General features: G+C 45.0%; 1 protein-coding gene across 3 annotated transcripts in view; it reads right to left on the bottom strand.

Moving 5' to 3' along the window:
* Nucleotides 1-2,249: 2,249 nt before the first annotated feature.
* Nucleotides 2,250-15,339, bottom strand: part of Hk2 (hexokinase 2) — a 59,592-nt gene continuing 46,502 nt past the window's right edge. For all 3 annotated transcript variants that reach the window (XM_076833538.2, XM_076833537.2, XM_076833539.2), the window contains 9 exons: nucleotides 15,030-15,334; nucleotides 13,571-13,719; nucleotides 13,209-13,328; nucleotides 10,584-10,679; nucleotides 9,995-10,094; nucleotides 9,712-9,895; nucleotides 8,942-9,097; nucleotides 7,530-7,763; nucleotides 2,250-4,816 (listed from right to left, as the gene is read on the bottom strand). In XM_076833538.2, coding sequence (XP_076689653.1) covers nucleotides 4,672-4,816; nucleotides 7,530-7,763; nucleotides 8,942-9,097; nucleotides 9,712-9,895; nucleotides 9,995-10,094; nucleotides 10,584-10,679; nucleotides 13,209-13,328; nucleotides 13,571-13,719; nucleotides 15,030-15,334 — 1,489 coding nt within the window. In that variant the 3' untranslated portion in view covers nucleotides 2,250-4,671. The remainder of the gene's footprint in view (nucleotides 4,817-7,529; nucleotides 7,764-8,941; nucleotides 9,098-9,711; nucleotides 9,896-9,994; nucleotides 10,095-10,583; nucleotides 10,680-13,208; nucleotides 13,329-13,570; nucleotides 13,720-15,029; nucleotides 15,335-15,339) is intronic.

Raw genomic sequence — 15,339 nt, 5'->3', positions numbered from 1 at the left:
CCTGCTGTCATATAGCATTGTTTTTAACAATAGGATCATAATATAGTCATATTCCTCGGTATCATGGAGGATTGATTTCAGGACTCACCAAGGATACTAAAATTCACGAATGCTTAAATCCATTATATAAATGGTATAGTATTTGCATATAACCTCCACATACCTTCCCACAGGAGAACGTAGATGTCTAGACAAGTTGTAATACCTAATATAATGTAAATAGTTGTTATACTGTATTGTTCCAGGAATGATAAGAAAAGAGCTTACATGTGCAAACATCAAGGCCTAACTACATTTTCAACTCTCAATCCGTTGGATCCCAGGATGCAGCTCCCTCAGAGGGCAACTGTTCAGGTTCTAACACACTTGGGGCATGAAGCAGCATCCTCTGAACTTTGTCCTTGTTATTAAATATTCTTCTATAATGCCTATAATATTCTTTGATAACACCATATAATGATCTTATCAAAGACCATAATGTAGGGCACATGCCAGTTACTTTGCTAATTGCTGAGGTCCAAATCATCCCCGCTCCCTGCTCTTTATCCCATTTCCCAGGCTCCCTTTACCAACTAGGTTCAGCCATCAGGAAACACTGCAGAACACTAAAAGGTGGAAGAGAAACCCTGGTACCTCTACATCCCCCACCCAGTTTTGTGGTTCCAGTTACTGCCTCTTCACTCCCCCACCCCCAGCTTTTGCACTCTGATCTAGGCAGCAGGATGGAAGCACCTTTTCCTTTTTTTTTTTTGGTATCAGGGATTACATCCAGGGGTGCTTAACCACTGAACCACATCTGCAGTCCTTTTGTATTTTATTTAGAGGCAGGGTCTCACTGAGTTATTCAGGGACTTGCTAAATTGTTGAGGCTGGCTTTGAACTCACAATCCTCCAGAGGCAGTTTTTTTTTTTTTTTTTTAAGTTGTCAATGGACCTTTACTTTTTGTTTATTTCTATGCAGTGCTGAGAATCAAACCCAGTGCCTCACACATGCTAGCTAGGCAAGCGCTTTACACTGAGCTACAACTCCAGCCCCAGAAGAAGCTTTTCTTGATGTCATAATTTCTGGGTTGCTTCTCTGTACTATTTGGCTTCTCCACTTTCCATCACCTGTATAATCACATCACTAAATTATAATGTTTGGAAAAACTGGACCAATTTACCAACTTATACTCCCATGATCTCACCACTTTGTTAAAAACAATAGGAACTAATTTTAATTTTTCCTTCATCATTGGCTCTATTATGCTCTTAGCCTTGATCATTTTCCTTTCTCAGTTATTGTCAAGCAATGTTGTCAGTGTCAGTGGGCATCACTAGGGAATCTGTTCCTCAGACTTGTGTTTTACTTCTTGGGGGCCTGGTAGGGAAAGACAGGCAAGTGCTTATTGGTTCACATCAGCACTATCATGCTCAAAGTAAACCATATCTGCCTATTGAGGACAGCTAGGACCCTGGGAGTGAGGCTACATCCCAGCCCAATTGTCTGAGCAGGAGAAGCTGGACTAGCCATGGTTCTTTGTGAAGTTTGACACCCAGGGGTCAGGAGTAACCCAGGAAAAGTTGCCTTTCAGTTCCATTAGGACTGGGTTTTGGAGAAGGGAAATCTATGGGATAACTCTTGACCCCATGCCTGTCAAGTTCAGTCACTCTCCATAGTTGGAGAGTCCACATCCAAGGATTCAACCAACCAACCTTGGATCAAAAATATTCAGGAAAGCTGGGCATGGTAGCATACACGTGTAATCCTAATGAGGTAGGAGATTGCAAGTTTGAGGTCAGCCTCAGCAACTTAGCAAGTCCTTGTCTCAAAATAAAAAATAAAAAGGACCAGAAATGTAGCTCAGCCCAATTCCCATCTTTAAAAAAAGAAGAAGACGGGTGGGGGAGCATTTGCATGTATATTAACCATGTACGTTATTCCCTAAACAATACAGCATAACAACTATTTACATAGCATTTACATTATATTAGGTATAATCTAGAGATGATTTAAAGTATGTGGAGGATATATCATAAAATCTATGCAAATACTACACTATTTTTTCTATAAGGGACTTGGGTCTCCAGATTTTGGTATCTTGAGGGGATCCTGGAACCTGTCCCCCATGGGTACTGAAAAATGAGCACTCTCAAAATCAAGATACCACTAATGATTCATAGACTGGCCAGGAGGTAGTACAGTGCCCCAGAGATGACTGCCTTCTTAAAAATGCATTTGGAAGATTTTGCTCAGATCACACTTTGAATATTTTGAAAAATGTTAAAATTTATTAACAATAGTTAACATCACATAGTTAATTCAACTACTTCCCTATTGTACATAGTGACAACAGTCAACATCTTCACAAGACTGCATGCTCAAGGATTTGAGATGATCCATATTCAGTGCATCCCAGTTGAAGATTGAGATCCACTGTATTTACGCCAAGCAAAGCAGCATCATTGAGGGGGCTGCCAGCCCAATGCCAGGAACACAGACAGTCCATGTGTATGGTCCATTGCTCTCGTTTGGGAACCAACAACACATCTTTAATAGCCATACACACATCTCTACCTTAGGGGGAAAAAAGTGTAATTTCATAGACAGTGCCTAAGTTTTAAAATTTACAAAGTCACATTTCAAAAATAAAATTCATTTGTATTTCACAGGCATCCTTTAGGGACCCACAAATCTAAAGCTGGCCTTCAGTTTTCATTGCAGTTGGAGGCACCCATATTTTGGATCAAAAACTGCAGATGGAGGCAGCAGAGGAGTAACATCAGACAGGCACAGTAAGAATGGAACAATCAAGGACCTGTCCCCTTTCCTCTGTGCTTCGAAGAAGGAGCTGGGCAGTTTTTACTAATTTCTACTCCATCTTATTCAAAAATGATAACCGGGCACTGTTCTCAGCACAAGTTTGAAAAATGTGCAAAAACTGGGTGTGATCGAGCCGTGGATTTCCTCTCCATCTTTCTGTTTTTGTCCTTGTGTCCTACTTAATAGTGGTACAAGGCCATTCCCTCTCTGTTATGTTGTATCCAGGTTTAACATCTGTGCTGATTCATATTTTAGGGCAGAGTGGGCTTTCAGGTTCAGAATTAACTGCACTCTTGGAAAGAGTATGGCAGCTATGATACCACGGTCCATCCCTGCCAACAGTTTGAAATAAATATTGTGTATAAAAAACAAACACGGGTCAGCAGACCAATGCCAGCTCAGCCCAAGGAAGCACATAGACAACATTTCTTATAAAACATTTATAAAACAAACCCAAGGTGAAATTTGCCAAGAAGGCACAAAATACACCAAAAATGTTGTCCCTGAGGTTTTGTTTGTTTGGTTGTTTAATTGGTTGGTTTTGGTTTGATGTTGACAATTAGATACAATTAAAAACAAAAAAAAAATTTGGTGGCTTCCTTTATCTTGCCAGACAGCTTCAAAATAGAACTGACTTTCCTAAGAATAAAAATTTCTAAACAGTGAGTCTATTTGAAATGCTTCCTTTGGTTTCCTTTGGTTAGCATCCCATGGAATATTGCCCCAGGAAAGTCTCTTGACAGATTAGCCAGTTGTTGTGGTTTCTCCAATCCATGGGCTCAGCCTTGGTCTCCAATCCCTGCCTTCCAGAGATTTCCAAATCTGTAGGGTCAGGAGGAGCCAGAAAGCGGATGCTTTTCCATTCACTCACCCCGGAGAGGCTTTCCTTCTCTTCCCACAGGCGAATGAGGTATTTCTAGTAGCTAGTCAATGTCTTCACTTTCTGTCCTTAACTGTACTGATCTACCAATGAGTCTAAGGAGACCCTGCATATCTATATACAGAACAAATTAACATATAAATACATTACATACAATCCACCGTTACATGATGAAGGAGCAGACCTACTTCATGAACTAAATAAATTTCAAACATAAATTAAAATGAAAATACAGTGTCTCCACTTTTGCAGGTAAATCTTTAAAAACAAACCAAAAGGCTCCCCCCACTCCCCCAAAGGTCCACTGCTCATGAGTGATCCAAGCACCCACAAGGAGATGCAGCGATAAATCCATATTGCAGGATGCATCTGGCTTTGGTGTCATTGCCCAGATGCGGGATTTCTCAATTCCAGTTTCAGTAAATGCTGGAATCCACGGGGCAATGGCAGGTTGAGAAAGGGCTGCCACACGGATTTCCATGGGATCTCCCTCCACTGCCGTGCTTCCTCCCTCCCCACATCTGCTTGCATGACGATCAGGCTGAGTGACTAGCAGAGACCTCCTGGATCTCTGATGGGAGAAACAGTATTGACATCCTTGCAGGGGGATGCTCTCCAACTAGAAGTACCTGGTCAGCCCCAAGGGGAGGCTATCCCCATCCTTTAGGATTGTACAGAGACGTGGAATTCCGGGAGGGGGGGCGAGGCGCTAAGGATTATTATTATTATTTTTTTTTTCTTAAGTTGTATGAGAACCAATGGGAATGGTTGTGACCAGTATGAACAGTCCTGGCTTCTGTATCTCAGGAAGGCCAAGACTTGGGCACAAAACTCGACGGTGAATGTAAAAAAAAATCTCAATCCGACGGGGTCCTCTCTGCCAAGGAACAGCTGAGGGGACTGTGTCTCTGACACAAGAGGATGACTCCTTATAATTTAAAACAGGGAAGAGGGGGAAGCAGAGAAGTCCCTTCTGAATTCCGGGGTCCTATCGCTGTCCGGCCTCACGGATGCGACAGGCCACGGCAGTGATGAGCGCGGCCCCCTTCCCGCTGCCGTCCTCTGACTCCAGGAAGGACACCTCACATTTGGGGGCCAGGTCCTTCACCGTCTCATGCATGACTTTGGCAAAACTGGAAAAAAGGGGGAGAAAGACAAAAGAACAAAGCACCTTAGTCATGACAGATTTGTGTGCTCAGAGGTGAGATGCTAAGAAGTAATGCTGGCAATCCACGGGTAATTAAGAGAAGAGCATGACAGCTACACTGTGGGTCTATGTATCTGTACCAGAAAATTAAGTCTCGGAGATGCTAATAATCTGTCCAAGTTCAACATCACAGTGTACCCACTTAGCTCTTAGCTCAAGAGAGCTAAGATTTCACTCTAGGACAAATGCCTTGGGATTCTGTTGAACTGTGCTCTTAAAACTAATCAGTAAAAAAAGTTCAACAGTCCTGTGAGCCACCTATGAGTCTTGCAGAAGTGTGTAACCTCCTCTGCAGGGGAGAACCAAATTCTGTGCATGTGGCTTTTATATTTTCCAAGGGTTATCACTTCACATGAGACCTACACCGACTCCAAAATGCCATTGAAGGCAAGTGGGGCAGATGTATAGGGTTTCTGTTAGGACATTACAGAGATCACAGATCATCTTCATATGGGACTGGAAAAGAGACAGTCACCATCCAACCCAACCCAACCCAAGAGGGTCAGGATGCCCTCCCATCTGTGAAGCTGAGGATGCCCAGTCCCAGGGTTGGGGGCTAGGTTTCCATACCTGCTATAGTTTGGATCTAATGTCACCCCCAAAGTCCCTCATGTAAGAGGTGGGAGGTTTTTAGGTCACTGGGGCTATGCCCTTGGAGGGAATTGTGGAACTCTGGTCTCCCTTTTTCTTTCTTTTCCACTTTCCAGTCACAAGGTGAGCAGTTTGGCTCCACACACACTCCTGCCATCGTGTGCTACCTCACCACGGGCCCCAAAGCAGCAGGGCCAACCAGTCTTGGACTGAAACTTCCAAAACTGTGAGCCAAAATAACCCTTTCCTCTTTATAAGTTGATTATCTCATGTATTTTTCGACAGGAAGAGAAAGCTGAATAAAAGTCCCTTTCCCAACCCTCATCTGGAGCCAAGACCCCTATTTTTTACAATGAGACTTATCACTGAGGAAAGGGACTTGGATTTTTGGAGGTTCCCCTCTTTTCACTAATAGTGCAGACTCAAAGAGCCTCTTAGGTCATTAAAATAAATGTGGTGACAGCTCAACTCATAATAGCTAAACTATGGAACCAACCTAGGTGCCCTTCAATTGATGAATGAATAAAAATGTGATTGATATAAAATTATATATATGACTATTACTCAGTCTTAAAGATGAATGATGGTATTTGCTGGTAAATGAATGGCACTGGAGAATAAGCTAAGCAAAATAAGCCAATCCCCAAAAAACAAAGGCTGATGTTTTCTCTGATATGTGGATGCTAATTCACAATAAGGGGGTAGGTTATGGGGATAGGAAGGATAGTAGAATGAATCAGACATTACTATCCTGTGTACATATATAACTATAAGACCAATGGGATTCTACATCATGTATATCCAGAAGGATGAGAAATTATACTCCAACTATGTGTGATGTATCAAATTGCATTCTACTGTAGTGTAAAAATTAAAACAAATAAAAATTTTAAAAAATTATCAAGTAGCTGCTATGTAGCTAGTGTATAATACTGTCCAAATATATTGAAACTATGTTTATAAATAAAAATGTTAATATAAACATTTTGATTTAGGAAAAAAAAAATACACAAATGTGGGGAGAGGTGGTCAGTCAATCCAGGATTCTCCACCCTCCCTCCACCCTGCGGGTGCTGTGCTGGCCGGGCACTGCTCTACTCTTTTAGTTTTTAGTTGAAAGGCTTCTAGAAGAGAGTATGTGGGCTACTTCCTGACTTCAAAATAAATTATTCAATAGACAAGTGAGAGAAGACAGAAGCAAAATGGTAATAAGAAGGGAGAAAGGAGAAGAAGAGGGAAACAAGGAACACAGTTGAAAGAAAGGGGAACTTGGTATTTCCATATTGAGGGCACGGCAAAGGGCCAGGCAGCAAACCCTTTCAGTGTCACAGGCCATACTTCTCCTGGGTAGCACAAAAGCGGCCATCGACAGCACATAAACACATGAGTGCCACTCTCTTCCAATAAAACTTGATTTACAGGAGCAATCATGGCTATTGATTGCTAATCCCCTGCCCTAGACCATAGCGGGAGAATCTTGCTTGAGTTCCAGCATGTTTGCTAGAACATTCACAGCAACACTGTTTGTAAAAGTCAAAATCTAGAAATAATCCACATAGCACATACTTGGGAGGCTGAGGCAGGAGGATTGCTCAAGACCCAGCCGTTTGAGACCCTGGACAACATAGCAAGACCCCATCTCCAAAATAAATAAACAAACCATAAATGCTGTGTAAGAAAAGCCAGTCACAGAAGAAGCCATGTGATTCTATTCACTGCAAGTTCAAAAATCACGCTCAATTTCTAGCATATGTTTACTAAACAATACAGATGTGTAACATAGAGTCTTGGGGAAAAGAAAAGCAAGAGACTAAGTTGGGGCAGCCCTTATTCCTGGCAGGGGAGGAAGAGGATGCAATTGCGGCGGGGTGGGGGGGTGGGCCGCACACTTTCAATACTGAAACACAGGCCTGATTCTGGTTCTGATTGCTGATCTTCAAACTATAAACATTAAAAACACTATTTAGAATGACCAATAATTTTCTATAAAGTTAAAAGGGGGATGGGGACAAAGACAAAGCGATAAACGTCTGGGATCAGGCACTCACTGAGGATGTAGCTTGTAGAGGGTCCCGTCCACACCCACTGTCACTTTGAGGGTGTCCAGCCCACGGTTTTCCCGTATCTTGTCCACAACAGCAGCCATGCCTGCGCCACAGAGCTGGGCGGCCCGCCGTGCCACCACAGTGCACACCTCCTTGACGATGATGCTGTCGTCACAGGTGCTCTCGAGGCCCAAGTGGCGCAGGATGGCACGGACCTGCAGCAGGGCCAGGCAATCGCTGGGGTGGAAGGGAGACGGTGAGAGGTCAGTCAAGAGCAGAGAGAGCTGGAGACCCCCCTCTTCCAGGCTTGGCTCTTTTATCCTGAGAGGCTCTCCGGGGGTCCGGCCCTCGGGGACCAGGCCCTACAAGGTGGGCCATGATCATGAACTCAGAGTAGTGCTCATCCCGCTGGACCACACTCACTCTTCCTGAGAGTGACAGGAAATTTTAAAAGAAGGTCCTCTTTCTACTTGGTGCAGGGAAGGTAGAACACTGTCACTACAAAACATATCCAAACCCAAAGGAACTTCACTGTCTACTCATTTGGAAATAATAAAGACAGTGGCCATGCCAGCATACGCATTTCTAGATGCAGAGCACGTTCATGTCCCTTCTCTCATTGCAGTCCCTGGGTCTTCAGGACAAGCTTTAACTCACTAGCATTACTCTCCTGCTTGATTTCCATTCCCCACACTGGGCAGTCTGCATTCTGCTTGTGCCCTTTTTATGAAATAGATGCACAAAAATTGTAGCGAGAAAATAAACCCTATTTTATAAAGAAAACTATTTTAGAGACCTGGAATCATTTCCTTATCCATCAGCTGAGCAGACTCTATTCACTGGTGCAGGTGCCCTTGGGGCCCACTCAGGTCAGTAACCCAGTTCCTGGTCTATGCCTTGAGAGTAACAGAGCATTAATTTTTTAAGGGCTCTGAAATTCACCATTCTAATTTGGAGCAGAGTTTGCTGCCATTAGACCAGAGGACAGAGGCTTCACTCTAACAAGCCACAACATAGCATGCCTCTGCCCTGCCTGAGATTTACTTAGTTCTTGATAGAGTGAAGACTGTCCTCTTTAATCAATCCTCATTGCCTGATTGTTGCAGCCAGCAGTGAAGATGGATCCCCAGCCAAGCATGGATGCTTCATCAAGTTATTTTTCTCTGCACATTTTAATTTATATCTTTTGATCAGGTTATCTTTCTTGTTCTGCTATTTAATCTAAAATATAACAATATCACTGTTCATGGTCCCATGCCATGCTCAGCACCATCTTTCATGTGTGAGCCACTAGATTGACTTGTGTGACCCCTGCTCTGATCTCACTTGAGTTGTGAAATCCTTCAGCTTGTCTGTCCATGAGAAATACACAGGACATGGCCCCATCCTCCCCCAATCCCTAAATAAACTCTCACCTCTCAATCTGAGACAAGAACTTTGTTTCAAAGATTCCCCTTGTCTTGAGCCGCTCTGAGATGCGGCCGCGGAAGAGCAGCCCACGCTTGGTGAAATCGATGAGGATGTTACGGACAATCTCGCCCAAGTACATGCCACTGATCATCTTCTCAAACCTGCAATTTACGGAGGTTAAATAGAAAGGTAGTAGGATGCGTTGAGACAGAACGAAAAGCGGAGGGCAGCATGGCGGGAAAGGAATGCCACTTAATTCATTGGGCGGGATTCCTATGTCCTCTCACACTGATCCTCCTCCACCTTCAGCAAAACTGAGCATGGTGCTCTCTGCTCACACCCTCCCCTCACCCCACCACCACCACCACCACCACCCATGGGGCTTTGTGATGCTGGCCCTTGACCAGTTCCGACAAGAGAGGATGCTAGACACTGGATGGCTGGGGGAGGAAGAAAGGATTTGCTCCTGTGTGGGCCGTCCCAGCAATGCTGTTTCACCCCAGGAGCAGCAGTGGCCCACTCATCATTTGTCCCTCACAGACTCAGCCCTAGGTTTTGATCCCACCCCCACCCCCGTTCTCCCAGGCCTCGCGGTGGAAGCAGCTTCCTCACGTTTACTAACTCAGAACTTTCCAAAAAACCATTGTCATCTCAAGATAATAAGCATCCTTGCTTATTATCTTTATTATTATTATTATATAGTCTGATGGAGACTCCCATCACTCATTGCTATCCAGTTCTGGGATACAAGGCCCACACCTAGTTGGGTGCCTACCTCTGTTTGCCCGGGTTGAGCGAAAGATCATCCACAGCCTTGTCAAATTCCGTGCGGAAGTCGTCCAGGCATCCATTGTCCCCGAAGGCCCCCCACTCCATGTTGACGCACATCCGCCCCTCTTCTCCATCCACCAGCTCCACGTTGCGCATCTCCTCCATGTAGCAGGCGTTGCTGCCCGTGCCTGCCAATCACAAGGGCACCAGGTCTCACTCAGCTCCAGCCTCCCACCCACCCAAGGCTGTGCCCCCGCCCCTGTGGGGAGGATGGTTGATATCCTTACCAACAATGAGGCCAACCTCACAGTGAGGGTCTTCATAGCCACATGTCATCATAGTTCCAACTGTGTCATTAACCACAGCCACCACGTCCAGGTCAAACTCCTAAGAGGGCAGAAGCAGATGCCTAGTCCACAACTGAACCCCAACATTCTCCCTTCAGACATTTGCAAGGACACTTACATGTATATAAAATATATCTCAAATGCTGTGATCCACTCCCTCATTTCATGCGAGGCTCGCTCAAGGCTTGCGTGAAGACTTCCCTAGTTGTACTACTATTAAGATTGCCACTTCCTTGCTCACTCTATCTGCTCTCCTTATCCACTTCATTTTTTCTTAGCCCTTAATAACAATTGCCATTGGGTTATGGGTTTAAGTTTGAGAACAAGTGCCTTTTTTTTTTTTTTTTTTTTTTGCAGTCACTTCTGAATCCCCACACCCAGAACAGAGCTTTATGTACAGTGGACACTCAACCATTGCTGAGCTGAGTGACTACATCAATTTTCCCGCCAGCCAAAGCAACTGCATTCAATGTTGCCCCTCACAGATCACTTCAGGCATCAAGGAATCAATGCATGGGGTCTCCTTTACCTCTCGCCGGTGGATCGCTTCCTTCAGCAAGGTGACCACGTCCTCACCCTCGCATCCAGATGCCTTGAAGCCTTTGGTCCACTTAAGGAGAATACTCTAAAAAAGCACAGAGAAGACCTCAGAGAAGGGCTCCTGGGTCATTTCTGGGCTCTCAACCTCATAAACTAGACAGATTCCCTGGAGTAACCAGCCATCTCACCTACCAGTGATCCTCAACCTAAGGTTGTTCCTAAGGTTGTTGCTTGGATTTACTGAGTACTTCCTGTGCACCAATGCTGGTGCTTGACATGTGCTACACCATTTAATCCCCACAGCCATCTTTGGAGAACATTTATCATGATCACACCCCACCTTTTACAGGTAACCCAGGCACCCAGGTGACTTGCCTAGGCCTAGTTTGAAGCAAGGAGCAGGACTCACCTCCAGACCTGCGGACTCCAATCAATGGCTCACAAGCACTGTGCAAATGTCCCAACACATGTTTCCTTCACTGGGCAAGGCAGTTTTGCCCTGTCCCTGTCCTTCACTTAAATCAGAAGGGCCTGTACGTCTCTTAATTTTTCATACTTCCATATCCAGTGAACGAGTACCTGGCCACAGCTGGGGAAGTGTCTAGGCCTCACACTCCTCCACATTTCTCAGTGAGGAAGCTCTCTAAGGCTTCTCAGAGTCCTCTGTGGGCCCATCTTCAATGTGGCCCTTGACCATGTCACAGGGCCATCTGGAAGTAGATGCCCGGTGGCTTTGCACGTGGGAGAAATCTTTGTTCACTGGAGCCCTCTGTGCTACAGAACATCAGGAACCAGTGTCAGCACTCCCAGATCCATTTCCCAAGAGGTTGGACCCACCAGTGGACTGTGTGCTCACTACCGCCCACTTGCATGGTGTCCCCAGGCCTTGCGTGGTGGTTCATGCCCATCCTTGGCATCTCATCCACCTGGATGTGTCACACCATGATCAGATCCCAAGAGACTCAGAAGAACAAAGTGCATCCCTGTGGAGCCTTGGTTTACACACCCACATCCAGACAAGGGTGTGCTCACCTCCACCCATCTCTCTCATCTGCACATTAGCTTCATATCTCTGGCAAAAGTTCGGTGCTTTAAAATTTATAGAATGTTCAAGTAACATCACTTCAGGTAATCCTTATAAAAAGACAGGAACAGGCCCCAACAGCTGGGGAGACTTGCCCAAGGCCAGTGGCGAGTAAGCACAGCCAGAGGCCCTCGGGCCTCCTGAGCACCTGCTAATACCTCATCATCAGGATGACCTCATCCACTAACAGATAGAATTGTCTTTCCCTTTGTTTGCTGTTCATTTTTATGATCCTAGACATAACATGTGCTCCTTACAGAAAATTGGAACATACAGATTAAGATCCAGCAGGATGACTGTTCTATTCAGATAGACTATTTCTATTCAGATAGAAACAGTTATCATACCCAATAAAATGTATAAAGATAAATACATGTTGGTATGAAAAGATAGTGTCTGTTTAAAATAAAATAAAATAAAAATTTGTAGGAAAAGTCTGGAAGGACTTTGTTGGAATGTTATTTTTACTTTTCTATTAATCATTTTTTCTTCTTTTCTATAATATAGATATCATAATTCTCAAAAAATTATAAATAAATAAAAAATAAAACCTCTCCCCATCAAGTCATTCTTCTAATTTGCTCCAAGTACTCCTCACCTCCTCCAGGACTGCACTCAGATCATCACCTCACTGCGTGTCTTCAGGGCTATAGTATCCCATTGCCATGGTCCAAACAGCAGCTCTTACTTTTCTGAGCTTGCTTCAACAGCCCAGTTTGGAAGCATCTAAGGCAGGAATCATGCCTTTTGCACCTGGCAACTGCATCCACAGCACCATAATCCTGCAGCATGCATGCAGGCTTCTACATGACTGGCTGAGTCAGAGAGGAACCACCGTTCAAATAAAAATACTACAATATCGAAGCCATCAGCCCAGATCCCAGCACTGCCTACTCAGCTGTCCTCCATCTCTTTATGTACTCCTGTCCAGTACATCTGGGAACACCAGATCTTCAATCCCTCTTTCATTTATCCAAGGCAAGTTGAACAGGAATGAGAGGCAAAGGTGAGACTAGAAAGACCAGAGCATCCACATTTACAGGAGACAAAATAAAAATGCCTGAGCCTGTAAGAGCTTCAGGAGCAGGAGACAGAATTTGAGCTCACGGGCTCAAGACATCAGAAAAACAGAATTCAAATAGTGGCTTGGCTACTCCCAAGCTAGATGACCTGGAGCAAGACACCAAGTACCTTTGTAGACCTTATCTTCTTTACTGAAAAATGGGCATATGAACACTTAACTTAGATGGTTGCTGTGAGGATTGAATGAGATAATGCACATAGGAAGCTAAATGTATTATGTGGCATACAATAAGTGCTTAAAATATGTGAGTTAATGTTTTGATTAGCATCACCATCATCATTCTTCCAAAGAAAGTTGGATCCTAACTAACCCACTTAACCTCCACCAGCTGCAACCAACTTATTCTTATCAATGCGCCCTTCCTCACCAAGGGTCACTAGTGCCCTTCTTTCACTCATTAGGGTCAATAAAGCCCATAGGAGAGCCCTGTAGGAAGGCACTGTTACCTCATCCAAGCTGTTCTGCTGGCAGGGGAAGGAGAAGGTGAAACCCAGAGGCAGAGACACACCCTTCATGCCCATGTACTCCAGGAAGTCAGCGATGCACTGGACGATGTGGTCAAAGAGCTGTGGGGAGAAGTTGGAGCACTAAGAAAGAGGCCCTGGCCTAGATGGGCTGCCCCCAACAAGGCCTCAGCAGGAGCTCAAGGTTTCCATCCAGAAGAAATGAAAGCTCAGGCACAAACCCAGAGAGCAGCCTGGGCCTGGGGCCCACCAAACCTTCCCCAGGTCCACGGGTGAACAAGGAAAGAGCTGTCATTGAAAGCAAGAAGCTTCCTGGGCCCTCCTGGAGGCTCCATGCTGCTCACCTCCTCGCCTGTGCCATGCATGACCTCCTGTGGGATGGAGTAGATCTTGTTGTGCATCTCTACTCCTCGCCGCTTCCCATTTCGCACACGCACCAGCAGGACCCGGAAATTGGTTCCTCCAAGGTCCAAGGCCAAGAAGTCCCCTTTCTCTGGAAAACAAATCCAAGGAGATGATGAGCTGGGGTGACAAAGAGTGACAGTTTATGTACCTTCCCCTGACAGGGGCCACCCTACAGCTTCAGCAGCCTCGGCGGGTGATGGAGTGTGAGCTCTATTTAACAGTGAAGAAAAAAGATGCCCAGGACGAGATCTCTGCTGGCTCCTTAGTGACTCTCACATGAGTCCACATGCTGGGGGCCCAGAAGTCACGAGTGAGCACTGCAGAGCTCTGGGGATGCTGATAGAGTACATTTAAAACTATCTAAATATGCTATTTGTGCCATATCAAATACCACCTTAGGTTAGATTCCAGACTAGAGAAGGAAAAAGAGAGTATAATTCTTTAAAAGAATTAGAAGGGAAATCTTTTAAAATGAGAAAAACTTCCACCATTAGGCAATGGTGTGTGTGTGTGCCACAAGCCTCACATACAGTCCCCATCCAACACTTAGGCCATCCTAAGGGATATAGTTCATTCTTTCTTATGGATGAATCAAAATCTGGCTGAGCTGAACAACATTACTTATGTAGAATCACATCAGTAGAAAAAGGGAGCAGGGATCAAACCCTAGTTTCTGGAACCTATACCAACTGCTACATTGGCCTGCTCAGCAATCATTTTCTCTGAATTGGGAAAAGACCTCCATTTATTAGGTTGCAAGACCTACAAGAGGGTTTATAGCAATCTTTTTCTGTAAAGTGACAGACAGGAAACATTTTAAGCTTCGTGGACCACATAGTCTTGCTGCAAACACTCAACTCTGCCAGGGTAGTGCAAAATCAGTCATGAATGCTGTACAGACCAATGGGCATAGCTGTGTTCTGATAAAACTTTATTCACAAAAACAGGCATAGGCCAAACCTGGCCCAGGTAGTACAGTAGGCTGACCCTTGACCCGGACCAAGTGATGGTTGTGAGCAGTGGCTCTGGTACCTGAATTCCTGGATTTGAATCCCAGCTCTGACATTTGCTAGTAGTGTGAACTTGGGCAAGTTTCTTAACTTCTCAGGCCTCAGTTTTTTGCCACCCAGCAGTTTGTTAATACACAAAAGTAACTACTGTTCTTTAATAGCTAACAAATATTAAAGGAATTAATAGGCATTAAGTATGTTGATACATAGCAGGCACCAGTAAGTATGGTTTGATTTTAACTGAGGTGTGTCTGGTTGACCCTAGGATTATAGTAATATAGCTTCAAAAACAGGTGGCAGTTCAAATGTCCAAGGCTAATGCTAACGGAGCTCCCCAAGCATCGATGCTAGGACAAAGGCCTGCCAGGTGAGCATCTCTGCTGCATACCTGTGCCATCGGGGGTAGCACACACGTAGGTGGGCAGCATCTTCACAGGGGCAATGGAGTGCGTCTCCTTGCTCAGACCTCGCTCCATTTCAAGCTTCATCCTCCTCTTGACCTCCAGCAGCTGCTCATGGCTCAGATTCAGAGGCTCCAGGGTCTTCTGGCGGGCTCTTTGTTGATCAGCCAGTCGGTAAGCTACCGCTGTCACCATGGCTGCCCCTTTGCCGCTGCCATCCTCGGAGCGCAGGAAGCGAATGTCACAGTCAGGCACCAACCGACGCACAGCCTTGTGAAGACGCTTGGCAAAACTGTA

Source organism: Callospermophilus lateralis, chromosome 14 (assembly GCF_048772815.1).
Source record: "Callospermophilus lateralis isolate mCalLat2 chromosome 14, mCalLat2.hap1, whole genome shotgun sequence".
Taxonomy (NCBI): domain Eukaryota; kingdom Metazoa; phylum Chordata; class Mammalia; order Rodentia; family Sciuridae; genus Callospermophilus; species Callospermophilus lateralis.
Note: the sequence above shows the minus strand (reverse complement) of the source record. Positions and strands in the feature narration are given on the sequence as shown.